Here is a 21,467-nt window from a genome sequence, read left to right as displayed (position 1 = left end):
GAAGTGGCCAAAATATGTCCCTTCTGCTGCCAAGACACACAGGTGATTCAAGGCCACAATCCAGCCCAGAGGCCAGCCATTGTTCTGCGCACATTCCTGTTCTAAATCAGTGTCCAATCCTGCTTGAGTGGACTGTCAATTGGGTGAAGGTGTGACGGCCAGGGTGACCATTGTCCTCTCCCCCTGAGATGACATGGGGCAGCAGATTTCTTTTCAAATCTCCATAAGAGCCGGGGCAAATGTTGCTTAGATTATTTTCCCATCCTTTTTGTGTGGACATTGTGCCTCCTATTTTCACTTTCTGGGAAATTCGCCAGCTTTCCAAGGACTGGGTAGTGAACAAAATAAATATTTGTAGGTGGTTTAAAAGGAGAACAAGTCTGTCGGATGTAATCCTGCCCATCCAAAGGAAAGCATTTTAATTGCCTTTCAGATGTTTTTAAGTAATTAACTTGAGCAACTCAGAAGGTCAATTTACTAGGTGGCTTTTCAGATTTGTGATCAAGAGGTGTGTTTGTGTGTATGGTTGTGTATGGTGTGTGTCTGTTCATGTGTCTGTGTTGGGGGAAGGAAAGGCGTCTTAGAAAGTGAAGGTGAGAAAGAGAAAGGGAGGAAGGGAGGGAAGGAAGGAGGGAGGGAGGAAGGAAGGAAGGAAGGAAGGAAGGAAGGAAGGAAGGAAGGAGGAGGGAAGGAGGGAGGGAGGGAGGGAGGAGGAGGAAGGAAGGAAGGAAGGAAGGAAGGAAGGAAGGAAGGAAGAAAGAAAGAAAGAAAGAAAGAAAGAAAGAAAGAAAGAAAGAAAGAAAGAAAGAAAGAAAGAAAGAAAGACAAGAACCAAAGCGAAGGGTTTAAAATCCAGGGGTTAAAGTCCTGGTAAGGAAGTGATTGAAGTCGACCAGAGAAAATTACAATACTTCTTTATAGATGCTAATTAGTTCCCTACAGAGTTGGTGTGTGGAGTGTTTATTTCACAACATTTAGCATATACTTATCTTTAAGAAAAAAAGAAAAAACTTTTAAAGAGGTTTCTCATAACTTTGGAGGATTCAGCGGTTCGCTGCTTATTACTCAGCCTATCTGGGGGGCCTATTGGGCTCCTGAGATTCAAGGGGGCTGGGCCTGACTTGCAACAGCAGTTCCTGTCCCTACTCCTGTGTGAAGTGTTTGCCTCGTCCGGGGAAAGCCGGCTGGCTGCGTCCTGGGTCAGCAGAGCGGTCACCTGTTGAGCGGCAGAGGCGGGGACAGCGGCCGCCTCCAGGGCACAGCCCCCAGTCCTGGCGACAGCGGGCGGGTGGCGGACGCTCTGGGACCCGGGCCGAGAGAGGCCGGGCCCTGGAATGCGGTCTTCCCTGGCGAGGGAGACTTTGCACCGGAGTGGAGACTAGTTGGGGTGGGGTTTCGCCGGTCCCCTCCGCCCCACCCCCGGGCCCCCTTCCAAGCGCTTTCTGCGAGCTTTCCGAACTGCGCTCTGAAGTTTCCAGAGTGAGGAGCCTGGGCGGCCGGCAGGGACAATGGAAGAAAGCGAAGGCCAGAAATGTGAGCCGAACCTGCCTCCCTCGGCAGACAGCAGACAGATGCCCCGTAAGTAACAGTCCTCAAAGATGGAGTTACACACACGCTGCTTAGAACTGGAGACCCAGAGCCTGGCGCCACAAAAAGTCTATTTCTTTGGGGGGGGGGAGTGTTTGGGAGGGGGGTGCGTTTTCAAACTAATTCCAGAGCTGTGGTTTCTAGGCTCTACTTTATTTGTGGTGAGATCTTCCTAAGTTGGGGAAGAGGCGGTGCATGGTGTCAAATTGGTCGAACAGTGAACAAGCAATTTGTGCGGGATCCCTAAGCAATGACAAATGAATCACCCGACAGCGGTTTGATAATTTCCCGGTGCTTCAGGAGGCTCTGAAAGGCAGTTTTGCGCCTACCTTCAGGGCGCTGCGGTTCCATTCATTGGTTAGGAGTTTTCATGGGGGGGGGGGGGACTTCTTGCAGGATACAAAGTTTTGCAGTGCTTTAGAGTTAAATTGGAGTTTAAGAATGTTTTTATTTTGCAGATCCGAACGGCAGGGGAGTACTTGAGCATCTGGATGATAGATAGAACTCTGGGGCTTTCTGTTTAAATGTAAAAGTTGGGAGTTCTTAAAACAGCTTTCCTGTATTTTCTCCAAGCAGTTTCTTTTTTACATTGTGTTTATAATAGACTTGTCTTTTCCGTAGGGAATTTCCAGAACCTTATATAGTTCCAAGTAAATCTTGCCGGGAGGGTGGGTAGCTGCAGACAGTGATGCTGGCGCCCATCTGCCCCTCTCACTGAGTAGGCTGTCGGGGCACCTACCACACAATCTTGAACCGCCCCTGCCCTACCCGTCCAGGTTCATGCAGGGGCCAGTTAGTAACACAAAGATGTGCAGGAGTGCAAAGCTGTGCACGGCAGCGCGTGGGAGTGGGGATTATGCACAAGGGAAAAGGTGTGTGTTTTTTTAAATTAAAAAAAAAGGAAGTAGCACATGACTCATCCACACTGAAAATGCAAAACCAAGCCAGACAGAAGAAAATACAATCAGGAGAGAGAAATCCCCCAGCCAACTGAAAAGGAAGCCTGTCTCCTAAATGCTCAATGAATCCCTGAGCCTGGGGGCGTCAGTCCTCGTCTGAACGTCCCAACATTTAAGCTCGGTTTGAGGGGCCCGGGGTTGGTGGCATCCAGGCTAAGCCCTCCTCCCACTCTTTTGATAGGGCCAATCTTCCTACAGGAATTCAACCTCTGGGGCTGTCCTGAAAGAAAAGACCCCGATTCTAGAGGGGGCAATTAGACCAGGACGAATTTAAGAACCGACTCCTAAACAGGCGGAGGAATTCATTGATGTTTCCGAGGTTGGGGTGGTCAGATCCTCGCTCCGCTTACTCGTCCACTCCATGGATATTGAACTTCTGTTCTGTAGTAGTCACTGTACCAAGACGCTGGGGATCCAGCGATGCAGAACCCAGACTGGAAAATAGTCCCCTTCATTGGACTGATGATGTTCTAAGGGCTAAGGGTGGGGCAGAAACAAACAATGAACAAATAAGCCAAATGAGGAGCCTGTCAGATGGCTGGGATGCTGGACTTAGTAAATAAAGCGGAGAAACAATGAGTCATTTTAAAGCATACGTATTTCTTAAAGATTGTGTGGGATAGACTTAGACCAAAAATATTTTTTATGCTCCTAAGCTTCCTATTTTCCTGGAGATCCTTTGTTTTATCTGGTGATTCTGTTGGCTAAAAATAAGGCTATAGGAAAAAATAAGGGAAGAGCAAGGAAGTGGGGGTAAAATCAAGGATTATGAGAGAGCATGTCACTGAGGTGACACTCTAGCAGAGATGAGAAAACCAAATTCACAGCAGGAGAGAAAAGAGCAGGAACTTGGGAGGAGGAGAGAAGGGAAAGGGGTTGAGAGGTCGCCCAGGCCGAATTCTGTAGGGCTTGTGGAACTGTGGGGAGGTCATTGGCGCTTACTTCATGGGAGGTGGGGCACTTCTAGCAAATATGACTTGCCTTTTATTTAAAGAAATTAATTTTAATTAATTAATTTGGAACCCTGGTAGAGAACCTAGAGCCTTAAGCGTCTTAGGTAAGAACTCAAGAACTCTACCAGGCGTTTTCGCAGACACTTAGTGGCTGAGGTGTTGTGTGGAGCTCAACACAAGTGGATTGGGGGAGGGGCAGAAAGGCCTGTTAAGGAGGCTCCTGAAGTAAAACAGGCTCCTTGCTGCTTTTGGCTAGATGGTGATAAGCAGCAGGCGATAAGAAGCCAGCAGATTCCTGAGGTAGACTGGATGGCAAAGCTAAAGGAATTTGCTAAGATCAGATGTAGTGTTGAGTAGAAAAGAGAAGTCAGAAACACCTTCAAAAGATTTGATCCAGGTGGCTGGAAGGATGGAGCTGCATTTACCTATGGGGAAAAGCATTTAAGAGAAATAGCTGGGGGGTGGGGGTGCAATTTGGGTTAGAGGAGCAGCATTTCCTTAGGGTGTGTGGGGATTAAGAAAAGTATACAGGTGTTGGTCAGTGGTTGCCGGGAGGACTGGAGACTGAGCTCTCACTCCTGCCTGCCTCTGTGCTGATTGATGGCCCCAGGCACCCAAGAACTAAGAGATTGCACCTGGGCCTTCAAGAACTGACAGGTTAGGGACATTGGAAGGAGGGTTGGAAAAATAGTAAAAGGAGAGAGAGACCCAGTGAGAATCTCAAGATTTGATTCTGGCTGCTCCACGCGTGCTTCATCGTGTGTAGGTCATTGCGTTACGTCATTGCATGTGCGTCATTGCATTTGCGTCATCGTGTGTTCTTTACCGCGTGTGCTTCATTGAGTGTGCTGCTCTGAGTGTGCTTCGCCGTGTGTGTTTTACTGAGTGTGCTTCTGAGTGTGTTTCACTGTGTGTGCTTCACCAAGTGTGTTTCATCGCATGGGTTTCTCTGAGTGTGCTTCACTGAGTGTGCTTCACTGAGTGTGCTTCACCGCGTGTGCTTCACTGAGTGTGCTTCACCGCGTGTGCTTCACTGAGTGTGCTTCACCGCGTGTGCTTCACTGAGTGTGCTTCACCGCGTGTGCTTCACTGAGTGTGCTTCACCGCGTGTGCTTCACTGAGTGTGTTTCACCGTGTGTGCTTCACTGCATGTGCTGCTCCGAGCGTGCTCCATTGGGATGTGCACGGCTTTCTTAGGGTGAGCTGAAGGAGCAGCATCTCTGAGGCCAACATCACTTGTAGCCGCATGTGCTCTTCTGTCACTGTGCTCTGCTCTGTATCTCTGTCTGTGTATCGGTTTCCGCAGTTACAATGTGGGGTTCCTGGGCCAGGACTGTGTCTCACTGGGTGACAGAAGGCCAGCGACACTACCCCGGAGACTTTGTGTTATCAGGCAGCTGTACGCAGGGAGACCTTGGGTGATCATGTAACTCACACCTTTGAGAATGAAAGAGAACTCTATAAATAATTTTGCTGTGCAACAGGTGTAACCCAGAGCTGTTTAAGAAAGGTAGCAGGCATATGGTCATCTCAAGAATTTGGGGAACAGTGATAGCACCGTGGGTTAAGGACTTCCTAAACTTTTTTTGCCCCTGGAGTCTTTCATCTGGGAAGATTTGTATGACTCTGGATATATACAATTATAAGAGAGGCATATAAATCAAACATTTACTGGAGCTAAGTCATAAAGAAGCTTATTTTAAAACAATCCCTTTGGAACTGGAGAGATGATAGCCCAGTGGTTAAGGGCATGCGCTGCTGTCCAGAGGACTCAAGGTCCCATGCTGAGGAGCTCACAACCTCTCATAACTCCTGCTCCAGGGAATCCAATGTCTTCCTCTGGACTCTGGGAAACTGTATTCATATGTGCAAATGCACAGTTATAATTAAAAATAAAACTTTTAAATAAACATCGTAAACATCAATTAACTGTAATAGAAAGTTCTTCCCCCTTCCCCCCATTTTTCTTTTTTTGAGACAGAGTGTCACTATTTAGCTCTGGCTAGGTTGGAATTCCTTATACAGACCAAGTTTGCCTAGAGCTCACAGGAATCTTCTTGCCTCTGCCTCCTCAGTGTTGGAACTGGGATTAAATGCATGTGCTACCACGGTTTTGTGTGTGTGTGTGTGTGTGTGTGTGTGTTTGCGCACGCGCACCTGAGTCTATGCACCTTGTGTGTGCCTGCTACCTGTGGAGGTCAAAACAGGGTGTGGAATCCCCTGGAACTAAAGTTACAAATTTGTGAGCAGCCATGTGGTGCTGAGAATCAAACCTGGCCTCTGTGAGAAGTGAATGCTCTTAATGTCTGAGCTATATCTTCAGCCCCTGGTTATCCATATATGAACTTGAATTAATTGTTGTTTGTTGCAGGCTTCAAAACCCTTCACTGTTGCTAACTTCTTTCATAGCTCGATATTTAGTTCTGTGACCCCCATAGGTGTTATGGTAAAAATAAAATGCTGCAGATCCTCAAGTGGTGGCAGTGGGCAGCAGGCACGAGGCCACGGTCGGCCACAAAGGCAGCCAAGCAGGGAGCCACGTGGCGGGTGAGAGACTGAGACGGATAGGCATGCCATGCAGAGTGAGATTGGATATAAATAAATAAAGTGGGTTATGGAAATGAAGGGGAAAGGGGAGAAGGGGGAAAAGCAGAGAGAGGCAGAGAAAGAGAAACGGGGCTGGAGGGGAGTGTGGAGCAGGGAGAAAGGCAGAAGCTGCCTCTTTGGGAGAGAGACTTGAGGTGGAAAGGAAAACATGAAGGTGGGGGGGGAGGAAGGGAGTGGGGGGGGAAGGAAGGGAGTGGGGGGGGCTTGTCTCTTAAAGGGACAGGACAGACCATTACAATAGGTGCAGAGTGTAAAATGCTGTGTGCTTTTGGCAGAGAGGGCACTTGGTAACTATTGGTGTATTTTGTTTGAGATGGAGTCTCATGTAATTCAGGCTGGCTTTGAACAAATGTGGTTGAGGCTGGACTTGAACTCCAGATCTTCCTGCCTCCTGCCAAGTACTGGGGTATGATGTGTTTCATCATGCCTGGCTGTTGATGGAATTTGAATCTGTGTCTTGTTTGCTTTGGAGGCCATGGTCTCCTAGTGTGATCCTTAGGATGTTCCCCACAACATGAGTTCCTGTTCTGGCTTTTATGAGCATTTTGAAAACTATGCCGGAGTCCGTCCACCTGCTTGCTTCCTCTGGCCAGTGACTGGCAGCCTCCTGTGGAGTGCCAGCCTAGGGAATGAGAGGCACTCAGTCTGCACTCTGAAATAGCCCATGCAATCTCTACCCCGTGTCTTCTTTCACTCTTCAAAGCACTGTCTGACACTCAGATTGTATATTAGTTGCTGACTGTCTCTCTACTCACGTGGATGCTCCTATTCGGAGAGAGATACAATCTATCTTGGTCACTGCTCCACCACCCTCCTACTCCCTCAGCGTTTGGAACAGGCATTTCATCAATATTTGTGTGAATGAACAGCTGACTCTGTCAATTAACTTGAATCCACACAAGAATGCTTTTCTGGATTAGGGAACAAGCTGTTCCTATTTTGTATAAAATCGATAGCAGAAATTGTTTTTATCCTTGACATTATTTTTTAAGAAATGTATTTATGTGTAGGAGTGTTTGCCTGCATGTGTGTCTGTGTACCCCATGCCTACCTGGTGCCCACAGAAGCCAGAAGAGGGCTAGGATCTCCTGGAAGTGGAGTTACAGACAGTTGTGAGCTGCTACGTGGATGCTGGGAATTGAACCTGGGTCCTCTGGGAGAGCAGCCAATGTTCTTAGCTCCTGAGCTCTCTCTTCAGCTCCCCCGCTATTATCATCATCGTCATCATCGTCATCATCATCATCATCATGAATATGTGTGATGTGAGTGCAGCTATGCCTGGCTCCCTGCATAGAGGTCCGAGGACAGCTTTGTGGAGTTAGTTTCCCCCTCCACCATTCTACAGCTTCCGGGAATCGACCTCAGGTGGCCAGGCTTACTAGCACTCCTCTTTTGAGCCATCTTGCCAGCCCACTGACCTCAATTTTTGAGGTCTTTTATAGGGATGCAATGGCCTCGTTTCAGCGGTAATTCCTGTACACGTTTGTATATGGTGATATCTCTGTCATATTGGCAAGAGGACTAGAAAACCGAGGGACACTGAACTGAGTGTCCAGTAAACATGGCCATTATTAAGGCCCAGTGTTCTCGGTGGCTTTATATGGTCAGGGTTAATTTCCTGGTCCCACATACTAAAGTGTGCTGCCCTTGAACTAACTCTTGGGTGGCCCTTCTGCGCCATCAGCACACTATCACTTTGGAGGTGTCTCCTGGATCCTTCGCATTCATCTGGCCAAAGAGTAAAGACAGATACTCTGAAAAATTATTTAGGAGTCCCAGGGGTCAGGAATGAAGGGATTCTTGTTACTTCTGCCCACATTGCACTCACTGGAATGAGTACGGGATTTCAGTTAGATGCAGAGAACAGGAAGTGGATCTGCCTGAGTGAGCAGCCCAGGGGATGTGTCCATTCCAATACAGAGTGCAGCGGTTGTCACAGTAAGTTGTCACCCAAAGGCTTCACAGCCAGGCAGCCTCTCCTTGAAGACCAGTGCTTTTTGGCAAGGTTGGAAAGCTCCATCTTTCCTAGTGTGAGGGCCCACGGGCTGTAATCCTAGCATTTGGACAGCTGACTCCAGAGGTCAGCAAGCGTGAGTCTGGCCTGGGCTGCAGAGACTGTCTTTAAAGAAACAAAACAAAACCAAGCACAACACCGCAGCTGTGAAGCGAGGAGGAGCTAGCGAAGTGGCGGAGTAGGTAGGCAAAGTGTCTGACTCACAAGCAGAAGGACCTGACTTTGGATCTGCAGAACTTGTGTAAAGAGCTAAGTGTGGGGCACTTGCCCATGGTCTCAGCCCTGGAGCTGGAGACGGGAGGGTCTCCAGGTTTGCTGACAGCCAGACTAACAGAATTTGATGAGCTCCCATTTTCCTACCTCACAAAACATAAGGTGGGGTGTGGTAGAGGAAAACTCCTACCCTCCATCTCTCACCTCCGCACAGGCATGTACAGACACTCCCATTCACAAATACAAGTGTGCATACGCCATATGCAAACACACACACAAAGGAGTATGTGGAATACATAATATATAGCAGGGTGTGTGTGTGTGTGTGTGTGTGTGTGTATGTGTGTGTGTGTGTGTGTCTTAGATAACCATCTAAGACAAGAGTTCATGCTCTCTTACACAGCAGCCCCAGCTGACCTGGAATTCACTATGTAACCTAGGCTAGCTTTGAACTCCTACCTCAGCCTTCTGAGCGCTGAAATGGAAAACGTGAGCCACTGGACTCCCTGACCTTGACCAAGGAAGAAATTCTCAGAGAAATTTAATTCAATGGTAGAGTGCATATTTAGCATGTACAAGACTCTGGGTATAATCTTCAGTACAAAAAAAAAAAACAAAATTAAAAGCAAATAAGATAAAACAAAATAATTATCCCAGGAAGATAGCTGCACTTGGCGCTGGTTCCCAGCAGGTTGTGGAGTGGCCAGATGATGCAAAGTCCCAAATCCCTCACCATGTCATCTGACGCAGCCAGAGTAACCCGAGCATGGCAAAGACACCGGCTCCCGCAGTCCGGCAGGCAGTTGCCTGTCTGCAGAGCTTCTATGTGGACGGCTCCTTTGGGATGCTTGCCTTCCTATAACCTCTGCCTTTTTGCATTCAGCCTCCCCAGACCCTCTCTGTTTTTCATGTCCAGGAAGTGGACTCATCCCAGCTGGAGTCCCCAGGTCTCTGAGGAGCAGGTCTTTGGTCCGCCTGCCTTCCTCCTCCCCACTTCTGCTCTGGAGAATCTTTAAGGGCTGGCTTTCCATTGGAAGCTCTTGCTTGCTCTTTGCCCTGCTGGAAGTGGGCTCCCTGGAAGAGCTTGGGAGGGGCAGGAAGAGGAAACAGGGCTGCCTTTCAGCTTTGCCCAGGCCTTGTCTTCAGGCTACAGCTTCACTACTTTGTTAGACAAGGAGTCCCAGAATAGCAAGGAGTTGGGCACACCCATATTTACATCTTAGCACTAAAGTTCTTTCCAAACAAGAAATAGAACTGCCCTTCTGTTTGCAGCTTGAGAGCCCACACTTGTGCTTTTCTTTATTCATACAGATAATGAGGAATTGACCCGCCTGGGTCTGACACCGTGACTGTGGTGGAACTGTGACAAAATGCACTGTTCCTGTTCCTTCTCTTGTTTCTGATGCCCTGCCCGACGTTACGCTCAGCTAAAAGGCTGCATTCTCCCCACGTGACTACAATGGTCCAGATGCCAGTTCTCCTTCCAGAGACTGGCAGCTTCCAAGAACAGAGGAAAGGGCCTACGTAACGATGAGGAGTGTGAAGTGGTTTCCTGTGGACAGTGTTGGCTTGTGCGGGCACTGATTCCTGGTGCTGGGACAGAGGCAGAGGGGACCGGTGGAGCAATGGATGAGGGTGATAAGACAAAGGTGGCCTCTGTCCGCCAGGCAGCCTGCATAAGTCGTCTTTCTTGCTAACTGTGGGTGCTGTTTCCACTCCTTTAATCCACAACATGTTCAACCTTGTTAGACAACTGGAAAATTATTTAGAAATCCACAGGAATGTGAAAGAGATAAACAGTGTAAAGTTGAGGTAACTTCCCCATGACAAGCGTCAGGAAAGGCGGAGAGTTTGAAGTCCAGGCAGTGGGATGGCGAAGAGGTTAATGTGCAGACAGTGACCACAGGATCCTTACTCCTATGTGGTTTCTATGTGGTCTCTCAGTGGGAGACTCTGTGAGGCTGTGAGGCTGACTGTTCCCATTGTATTGTCAGACCCTGCTGATCCCTAGATGGAGCAGCTGAGTTGCTGAAGGCCTATGAGTTCAACAATGTGTCTTCCACCTGTCTGTCTGACTGGTTATGTGTGACTCTTTTTTATATTTATTATGTATGCAATATTCTGTCTGTGTGTATGCCTGCAGGCCAGAAGAGGGCGCCAGATCTCATTACAGATGGTTGTGAGCCACCATGTGGTTGCTGGGAATTGAACTCAGGACCTTTGGAAGAGCAGGCAGCGCCCTTAACCACTGAGCCATCTCTCCAGCCCTATGTGTGACTCTTTATTCGTATGTCTGAAGAAATAGCCTTGCCAGAGATTCATATTTGTTCATTACGCTAACTGTCCTGGATAACTTTCACATGGATTATTTTAATGTTGTCGAAAACAGTCTTGAAAAGTCACATGGTTCTATCACGCACACGATGGTTTTGGCTAATACAAAAACATATGTATGTGGCACATACAAAAGATGAAGCTGAGCATCTTCGTGGCACATGCGCTTCTCGGCCTGAGATATGATCTTTCTGCTCTTAGCTTTGTTTTTTGTGGTGGTCTTGTGGCTCTGACCCAGAGCCTTGCATATCCCAGGCAAGAGTTTCACCTCCAAGTTCCATCTCCAGTCCTGCATTCTGCTCTATATAAAAAACTCCATGACTCCTGAATTATTAGGGAAAAGAGGCTAAAAAAAGAAACTGTGATGCAAATTAAGGATATTATTACTTCATAAAGATTATTTTTACTAACTAAATAAAATTATACTAACTCCTCAATATGTTCTTAACCAAAACATTTGCCTTCTCCCTCTCTAAGCTTACTGCTGAAATTAGTGAAAGCTGATAGTAACTAACTGGGCTTTTCTCTCCCTTTTTTCCTCAGTGTCTGATGGAGATGCTGTGATGAGCAAAAAATGAGGAGTGGGTGCACACAGAAGAATTGTTCTTGGGGCACACATTGAGCTTGGGAAGACTAGAATAGGAAAACTAGCCAGAGGTGAAATAGTTTCCATTTCCTGCTAGCTGGACTCGGTACGTGGAGATCTTCTATATGCAGAAGTCTCCAGAAAAAGAGAGGGTTGTAACAGTGTTAGGGTGTCAGTGCCCTTGCTTCTAGGGAACTGGTTTATGTCTAAACTATGGACAGCTGCTGCTAAAAAAAATTGCTAAACCAAAACCAAACAAACAAATAAGTAAATAAAAATTACAAAGCCTCATGGTAGTGGCATACTCCTTTAATCTCCACACTCCACTTGGAAAGCAGAGGCAGGTGGATCTCTGTGAGTTCCAGGATGCCAAGGCTACACAGAAAAACTCTGTTTTGGAAAAAAAAAAAAAAAACAAAAAGTATAATGATGGGGGAATGCACATGTGCCTGGAGTGGTCAGGGGACAACAGGCAGAAGCCAGTTTTCTTATTCTACTGTGTGGGTGCTTGGGCTTGAACTCACACCTTCGGTCTTAGTGGGAAATTCCTTAACCCACTGAGCCTACTTTTTCTAGAAAGGCTGTGAGAGCTGGGCGATGGTGACACACACTTTTACTCCCAGTACTGGGAGGCTGAGGCAGGAGGATCTCTGTGAGTTCAAAGACAGCCTGGTCAACACAACAAGCTCCAGGCCAGTCAAGGTTACATAGTGAGACCCTGTCTCAAAACGAAAGAGAACAAAATCAAAGAAACAAAAGTCTGTGAAGAACCGTGTTCTTGAATTCTTGCAACTTCTCAGTGTTTGTTACTTTCATCCCCATCCTAAAAAACCGAAAACAACAGAACCAAGAAAAACAGGGTCAGTAGGATCTTTAACTTGCTTTGAACCCTAAGTGTTGACCTCTTAAGCCCTCTTTGATCTGTTCTAAGGATAAGCTGACAGGACTCTGAAAGGCCAGCTCTATGTTGGAAGTTGTCTACTTAGGTCAGAACCATCAAAACATATCCATGGTGCTTCTCTTGCTACATGTGTTTCAGATGAAGTCATTTGGGGGAAAATATAACCGAACCTTCACTGTACAGCTCCCCATACAGTGGATTACCTTTCATGATATTCCCCTTGCCTGGCTCCTGATGATAATGGAGAAATGGAACTCTGCAGTGCTTCGCTGGTGCCAGTGATCTTCGGAGGACTATATAGCTGTCATTCCTCTTGGTGCTGAGCCACATATGTCAGAACCATCTTCAGATTATAAAAATTATAAAATCCTATTAGTAGGTTGAAACTATAATGGAAAGTGTTCAAATAGTCAGAATTCCTGGGGTTAACTCTGCCGTGATTATAGACACAGGAGCAGTTACCTGCAAATACCTGGTCTGGCCACACTTACTCATTTGTAACAAAGTCAATGGCAGAAATAAATAAATAAATAAATAAATAAATAAATAAATAGCAAAAAACCACTTGCTACAGCATCTGAAGTACATTTTTTTAAATCACTTCTGATTGTAGAATTTTTTTCTTTCTTGCAAGAAAAAAACAACAAAAAAAAAATCTGTTAAGTTACATTGATTCATTAGCAACTGCCACAAACCCGAGACTCCTGTGAAATCCTTAATTGTGAATTGTACTTTTGTTCTTCATCTTGCAGAGCAAGGGAAAAGCAATCTTCATGTAACGTCCCTGGAAGATGCAGCATGCCGCCGGCCCAAGGAACGCCTGTCTAATGGACATAGCCGGGCTCAGGTTTCCAAACCTGCCCGAAATATCCCCAGGAGACACACGCTAGGTGGTCCCCGAAGTTCCAAAGAGATCCTGGGGATGCAAACGTCTGAGATGGATAGAAAGAGAGAGGCATTCCTGGAACATCTAAAGCAGAAGTACCCCCACCATGCCACAGCAATCATGGGTCACCAGGAGAGGCTGAGGGACCAGGTAGGAACACACTGTCAGTCATCCTGGTCTTGCTCATTCATTTAAAAATATTTTTAAAACTTGAAGCACTTATTCACCTGTGTGTACATGTAAGTGTCTGTGTGAGGGTATGCAACTCAGTCGTATGTGCGGATGCAAACTTATATACATGGGCACAGAGGCTAGAAGGTGTTCTCAGGTGTCCTCCAATGTCAGTTTGCATTTATTTCCAGGAACGGTCTCCCGCTGAACCTGGGGCTGACATTTTCTCACTAGACTGGCAGTCAGCAAGCCCAAGTGATCTTCCAGTCTGTGTCCCCCCTTGGAGCTGGGGTTACAGGCATGCACAAGACACTGAGCCATTCCTCCAGCCCACTCAGTCTGCTTTGTTGTTGCTGTTGCAGTGTTGAAATTAGAACCCAGGGCCTTGCCTGTGCTAGGAAAGCATTCTTACATAGCTCATTCATTGTTTTCTTAAAAAGAGATTTGTTTACTATTAGTACTATTATTATTATAACTACTACCACTACTACTATTGATGATGATGATGATGATGATGATGATGATGATTTTTCTTTGTTTGAGATGGGTTTCACTGTGAAGTCCTGGCTGGTCAGACTGGCCTCAGACTTACAGAGTTCTGCCTGCCTCTGCCTTACAAGAGCAGGGATTAAAGGCATGCGCCACCACGCCCAGCCTGTTATTAATGTTTTTATTTGTGTGCTTGTGTGTATGTGTCTGAGTTTATGTGAACTCCCTGCATGCCTGTGCTTACAGAGGCCAGAGAAGACACGTGTGAGCTGCTGTGTGGGTACTGGGAACCAAACCTGGGTCCTGTACAAGAGCTGTCTAATGTTCTCAGCCCTCGAGCCTCCTTTCCAGCCCCTCACAGCTCATTGCTTTAACGAGCAGGATGACCTTGGGCTCAAAATGAAAAGATGGATTGGTGTTCCTGTCATGATGTTGTTCCTGATTTCTGTCTTAGCTGTTGTCCTCCTAAGCAGCATATCAAGAGAACAGAGGAGTCTGACCCAAGAGGAAGGCTCACGTACCAAGCAGTTCTCCCCAAATGAGCTTTCTTTTCAACCACAAATGCATCAAATCACAGGGCATGAAGGATTTTGTTTTCTGAGTGAGACATTACGCAACTGCACTTCATCCTGAGAACACTTAAGTGCTTGGCACAGTGAATGAATGAATGAGTGAGTGAATGGGTGAATGAATGAATGAATGAAGGCAAAAATCTCTGAGGACACTTCAAGGTAAATGGAGCATCTACGAATAGACTTGTGACAAGCCTCTTTTTTTCAAGCTGACGTCAGGCTTTTTGCTGCTGTTCTTTTTACTTCTTTGGTGGAAATCACAGATGCTTTCTTTTGCATCCTTTGCTTTTTGCTGTCTTCAGCTACCTGTTTTCTCTGGTTATCTTGACAGCCACAAAGATATCACCCAGCTGTGTGGCACAGGGTTTTATTGTTCCTGGGCTGTGTGCAATTACTTTTTAGCAGACTGAGCAGGTTTAGGGTCACAGGAGATGTGTGGCTTCCTCTGGGGCCCTCACTGGCATCTTATCAGATTGACCTTTGAGGCTGGAGACTGCCTGGAGGGGAGCAAACGCAAACCAAGAGCCCTCTACCAGTATTCCAGTGGGTGGAGAGCAGGTAGGGGGAGGGAGGGGAGGGCACGAGGACTTCCTGGGGCTGAGGCAAGCTCAACATTTTCAGTCTTCTGTCTGGACAGTTAGATGCCACAGTTCTGTCTAAGTCATTCAGCTTTTGATTATTCATAGGGATGGGTATGAGCATCATCTGGTAGAATTTGAGCCCACAGTTTGTCCTTAGTTCCTTTTCTCCCTGAAGTGGACCGTTCTCTAAGGACTCTGTCAGACTGCTGCCTAAATCTGTGAAACATGCTTTCTTTTTCACCTTTCCTTCTCCTTTGTGTTGCAAAAAGGCAGAGTGTGGACTGAAGAGGAAACAGGAAACCTCGCTGACCTAAAGATGGGCCAATAACCCGCTCCTGCATAAGGAAGGAGGGCTACCTTTCCTTTGAAGGCTGCTCGGCAGCACCGATGTGCATTTGAGCAATAGGATATGTGTTTTTTTTTTTTTTTCTCTTCATGTCTCTGTTTTGGGAGACACTATAATTGATACAAAGCTATTCATATGGAAGTAACTTAAACTCAGTAACGATTACACATCAAGGAAAAGCTGGGATTAACCAAAAGAAGTGTGAACTGGGAATCCTTGTTTATTTATTCCGCTATTCTAAATGATAAAGGTTGTGGCCTGTGAGTTTGTTTTTTGTTATTATTGTTTGTTCGTCTGTTTCTTAGACAGGGTGTCACTGTGCAGTCAGTCCTGGCTATTCTGGGACCCCTTATACAACCAGGATGGTATTGAACTCACAGGGATCCCTCTGTTTCCTGAGCCACGTGCCAGGCCCAGGGCTTGTAAGTTTGGAGTAAATCTTGTCACACACAAGGGACACAAGGGACAGGACACTTGAAGGGGATGGAGATAAGGGTAGAAAAGATGAAAATCTGTGTTAAATGGGAAGGGAAATGGGTTAGCGGCCTCCGATACTGGCCTACTGTCCCCAACAACATCGCCACCTCCGCTGAGTCACAAGGTGACCTAGCAGCTGTTCTTTTCCTGGTGAGAACAGAGGCCAAGTCCCATCACCACCTCTTTTGTGTTCTGTGCTGATTATCTAAAAGGGGGAGACTTTGAAGGCCACATCTGTGTGCACTCAGGTCTTGTGCCCATCCCAACAGCAGAGGAGCCTTGGGGGACTTGGGATGTTTCTTCTGACTTCTCCTCCCTTGTCTCTCACCACCCCTGAGTACTCTTCCTGCCTCGCTGTGTCCACAGACCTTCTGACTGTGGCTTTTCCTGTGGAGGAAGTCAAATAACACCATCTGATGCCCATCTCCAGACTCTGAGCCTCTAAATACCAGCTACTCCTTTGTGGGCTGTAGTCTTGGCTGCCTCCCCAGCATGGTTGAGGGAAAGTCAAAAATGATGTATCTGGCATTTTAGATACTAGTCTGGTAGTAGAAATCTAGGAATCTTCTGATTCTTTGCTATCAAACACAATGGAAAGAAGAATGTGCCCCTGCTTCAGAATCTTAGTTTAAGTACTGGAATATTCCTAGTGGAGAATTTAAAACTTAGGTTTAATTTTTAAGAATTTATGACCTCACATTTGTGTGTACACACACAAGTATGGAGGTCAGAGGTCAACTTTGTGGAGTTAGTCATTTCCTATGACCTCTCTCTGGGTTCCTGGTAGAAAATGTAGGTTGCCAAGCTTGTATGACAAGCACGTTTACGGATGAGCCATCTCCCTGGTCCTGCGTTTGAGCTTCTTATTTATTTATTTAGGCCGTAGATTTGAGTTTCCTATTTGTTTGTTTGTTTGTTTAGGCCCTGCATTTGAGTTTCATATTTACTTACTTACTTATTTATTTATGTGCATTGGTGTTTTGCCTGCATGTATGTCTGTTTGAGATTGTCACATTCCCAAGAAATAAAGCTACAGACAGTTGTGAGCCACCATGTGGGTGCTGAGAATTGAACCCAGGTCCTCTGGAAGAACAGTCAATGCTCTTAGCCACTGAGCCATCTCTCCAGCCCCGCATTTGAGTTTTTGAAACTATGAATGCATTTTCTTGACTCTCAATTATTGAAAAGCTGAGAGATTACTTTAAGGTCCATCCAAGTCTTTAAACTATGCAGATGTGCACTTTGCAGCATAATGCGTATTTGCAGAAGAGTGACTGCACCCATTCCTGTCTCCACTTTGCAGCATAATGCGCATTTTCAGAAGAGTGACTGCACCTTTCTGTCTCCCTCCACATTCTTAGGTCTTTTCAAACAGCTACTCAGCTACTTAGTTTTTATGTGTGTATACATGCGTATGAAGGTATGTGGGTGAGCGAGCATATGTGTGAAGGTACCAGGACAACTTGGAGGAGCTGGTTCTCACCTCCACCTCACTGAGGTCTTCTCGGCACTGTCCCCACCTGTCCTGGATGACTGTGATTATGACGCTTGTCACCATGTCAGACTTTTTATGTAGGCTGCAGGAGTTACCTGCCCTTTGACCCCCCTGAGCCATCTCTAGGCCCTCTTGGGCTTTTTTAATTGGGCAGAGCATCAGAAAGGGGGTCCCATTGCCTGGCTGTAGAGGGCAGAGTGTGGTTGGAGTTCAGCCTTCACTATAGGCTAATTGTGGAATTTGGCACTAAAGACTTATTTTTCTCAGTCATGGCTTAGTGAGATAGCAGCTCTTATAATGGAAAACATTGAATTGGAGCTGGCTTACAGTTCCAGAGGCTTAATCCATTTTCACCTTGGTGGGGAGGATGGCAGCATGCATGCAGACATGGTGCTGGATAACAGCTGAGAGTTCTATACCTGGATTCACAGGCAGCAGGAAGAGAGAAAGCCACAGGGCCTGACTTGGGCTTTTGAAATCCACAAAGTGACACACTTTCTCCAAAGCGATGGCTCCTAATCCTTTCAAATAATGCCACTCTCTGGTAACCAAGCATTCAATTCTATGAGCCCATTGGGGCCATTCTTATTCAAACCACCATAAGTGGGAAATTTGAGGCAAGTGGCCATGGAACAAGCTTTCAGTGTTGGGACAGGGTTATTTCCCAGTGACAGTGTTTTCCTAGTCTAAATGAGATTTAATAACTAGCAATGTGCAAAAAATGAGAGAGAAGAAAAGGCAAAAGAAATACTCATTGTTTGCAAAGTTGATTTGACCCACACATTTAACAGTTAGGGTCTTGTGTTTTATGAGAAATGTGTTAGGAAATGATTCCATGTACCTCAAAGCTTGAAGATCAGTGCATGGAGGGAGTTGTTAGCAGGGAAGAATTTCACACTGAGATCAGAAATTGACTGCAGTCTCAGAAAGATGAGGAAGCCCTGTTTTCCTGGTTAACCTCCGTGTCCTCGAGGTCTCACCGATGGCAAGCATCCTGATAGATGGCATTCTTCTGGAGTAGGGAGGGTCGGAGAGATGATGCCAGACAAGAATGGAGAGGCCTAGGAAAGGCAGAAGTAGACTTTGGAGAAGAACGTCAGTGGATACAAGGAGAGGGAAGGCAGGTTGTGCTAACTGAGCCTTGAATGGCAGCAGAAAGTGTGGATCCATGGATCTGGACCATGGTATGGAATCATACTAAAGGCAAAGTTTCAGAATCAGCTTTCAGTGATGTGTGGGAGGGTTGATGAAACTGGTTGATATCTGCCTTGGTGTCCAGACAGACCAGCAGTGATAAGGTCCAGGGTGGCTATGGTCTGGAACCTAACTAGAAGTACATACGGACATACCAGACATTAGGAAGGAAGACGAGAACAGTAACAGACTGGAGGAGAATAAAGGTACAGGAAGGGCTGTCGCAGGTTCAGTGGAATGGATCTGAAACTTGATTTCAGAAGCTGGGATGGTGGCACACATCTTTAATCCCAGCCCTTGAGAGGCAGAGGCAGAGGCAGAGGCAGACAGATCTCAGTGAACTCAAGGCTAGCCTGGTCTACATGATGAGTTTCAGGACACTCAGGCTACACAGAGACCCTGCTTCCACCATCCACCCACCCACTCAAAAAACGAAGAGACCTGGTTTCTGGTTTCATTCTATCTTTCAGCCTGTGCAAGTCGCCGAGTAGTCCGTGGTGCTCGGAAACATTTAGAGACTAGAGAGCTGGGAGAGAAGGGCCGGGGGATGACTGAGTTGGTGATGCTCTACTGACTGTGCAAGCATGAGGGCCTGAGTTCGGATCCCCTGCAGAAACACAGACAGCCAAGCATTGTCTGTAACAAGGGGGAGGTGGAGAGCAGTGGCAGAGACAGAAGATCCAGTCAGTCTATTCAGTTAGTGGGCTCAGTGAGTACTGGGTCTCAACATAGAGGGGAGACACCCAACATCAACCTCGGACCTTCACACGTGCGTGCACACACACACACACACACATACACACACACAATGTGCACACTCCCAACGTACACACACAAACATATTCACAGACACTACACACACAGTCACACACATAAAAATGAAAGGGAAAAGGGGGAATGTGAAAGTACCATTAGTGGTAATAACGAGAGGACAGAACCGATGCCATGGTATCAGCCCTTGTGGTCTGTTGGTGGGGATGACTTGGGTGGGGACGCATCAGGTCTGGAGCCTGTTCGATAGCGTTTGGAAGCATCTCTTTGCAGCCTCTCAGGCCGGCTCTCCCACAGCCTTACTGCAACCCCACTTCGCATTCTCATCTCCGCGTCTTTGGCTTAGCAGGGCTGCTCTTTCTCTGTCCTCCCAGTTCCCTTATCTGTGGTTTTCCAGGGGCACCTACAAGCATGTCTTTGTAGAAGGGTAAACCTGAGCCTTGCTTGTTCTGGGTCTTTGGGATGGACCTTTGAACTAGGGCTGATTTTTGAGAGTGTGGGGCAATTAGCAGGCATTGCCCTGCCAATTCTTACTCCTAAGAAGTACGTTTGCACAAATGGAATGTGCAATGACTTGGTTTCCTGAGCCTTTATTGGCTTTGCTCCTAGGTCAGTGATGTTGCTTAGCTGGCACCAAGATGCTGAAGGCTGAGCAGGTGTGGGAAGGACAGGAAATGCAGAGTGAGACAAACCATGGCCCAAATGTGCTGGGAGAGTGGTGAGCGAGCATGTATTTTATGTCCCCCTTGTTTTGCTTTTACTCCGTTTCTTTGCTCCTTTCTTTTTCTGTTTTCAGATATTTCAATGGAACCGGAACTCTCTCCTGTGCAAAAGCACGCTAAATATAAAATGTGTGAGAAGCACTACTGTTTAAAGACCCGGTCCTTTCCCCCACTACTCCATGAAACATCCGTGTTTCCTTCTAGTTAGTAACAGCATTTTCATGTCCTGTAAGCTCATAGAGAGCAAGTAGTTTCTCTCAGGTCTGCTTTTTCCATTATTTTTTTTAACCAAGAATCAGCTTCCATTTCTCTTTTCAGGTAATCTTTCTCATTGTTTTTAGCTTCCATCTTAAATAATACCCTTTCCTAGGTTTTAAAATTATCTTGTCTTTTATAATTTCTTTAAATGAGTTTAATTTTTAAAAAGCTTTAATTTTGCATATATGACTGTTTTTGCTGCATGTATATATTTGGAACATGTGTTTGCCTGGTTCCCATGGAGACACGAAGAGGATGTTGGATCCCCTGGAACTGGAGCCAATATGTGGGTGCTCAGAACTCCAGATCCTCTACACGAGCCACAAATGCTCTTAACCACTGAGCCATCTCCCCAGCCCAAGTTTCATTTTCAATGGTATTTTCAGTTGTTTATATTTTTTATTGTGTGCATGTGTGCATGCACCATGGTGTAACATGCAGAGGTCAGAAAACAAATTGCACAACTCAGTTTTCTCCTTCTGCCATGTGTCTTCTGTGGATCAAACTCAGGTGGTCAGTCTTGGCATCAGGCACCTTTTCCCACTGATCCCTCTCACCAGCCCCAAATTAGTTTAAATTTAATAGTTCTCTGTAGAGCCCTGGCTAGCCTGGGATTTGCTCTGTAGCCCAGGCTGACCTCAAACTTGTAGCAATCCTTATGCTGCTGCCTGCTGCGTGCTAAGACGATAGGCATGCCCTACCATTCCCAGAGTCAGTCTGGATTTTCACAGGAGAGTTTACATGTTAACATCAAGCATTCCACCATCACTTCATTTTAATTTATCTCAAATCTGTCTATTCATCTCTGATCACATATGGCTCATGCTAGGCTCATGACAGGCATTTGACTTTACTGCTGTTGGCAAGTGTATTGGACATGGCAGCCAGCGACTCCAGGTGAGATGACTTACAACACACCTAGAGGCCCATGGGAGCTGGATCCTATGCCCAGAAAACCAGACTGCACACATGCAGCCTGCAGTTATGAGATCCGTCAGTCAGGGTTCTGCGGAGCCAGAGGAGAAAAAGGGAAATGCTCTCTCGTCGGGAGAGCTCAGCCATTGCACTTTAAGCCTTCTGCGGATTGAATTATGGAGGGTAGTCTGCTTTCCTCACACCCTAATGACTGATGGGAGTCACATCTCAGACATTCCTTCACGGCAAAACCGAGGCGGGTGGAACACCTGGGCACCTCAGCTTAGCCAAGTGGCAACACAGAATTAACTGTCCCCTGGTACCTTTAAGTAATAGTAAAACGAGAACGTGTGATTTTGAAGAGAAATCTATGGCATCCCGCCAGCCTGAGCATCAGGGTCAGCTGGGGCGAACTATTTCCAGGCTTGGCCTCCAT

The 21,467-nt window shown here is 46.5% G+C and overlaps 1 protein-coding gene across 1 annotated transcript in view; it reads left to right on the top strand.

Moving 5' to 3' along the window:
* The first annotated feature begins 1,300 nt into the window (after window positions 1–1,300).
* The window catches only part of Kiaa1217 (KIAA1217 ortholog), a 289,499-nt gene continuing 269,332 nt past the window's right edge, over window positions 1,301–21,467 (top strand). Inside the window, 2 exon segments of the mRNA XM_038332995.1 lie at window positions 1,301–1,578; window positions 12,907–13,190. Of these exon segments, the coding sequence (XP_038188923.1) occupies window positions 1,509–1,578; window positions 12,907–13,190 (354 nt within the window). The 5' untranslated portion in view covers window positions 1,301–1,508.

The sequence above is a fragment of the Arvicola amphibius genome, chromosome 6 (assembly GCF_903992535.2).
Source record: "Arvicola amphibius chromosome 6, mArvAmp1.2, whole genome shotgun sequence".
NCBI classification, from domain to species: Eukaryota; Metazoa; Chordata; class Mammalia; order Rodentia; family Cricetidae; genus Arvicola; species Arvicola amphibius.
The sequence above is the reverse complement of the archived record's forward strand: the minus strand, read 5'-3'. Positions and strand labels throughout refer to the sequence as shown.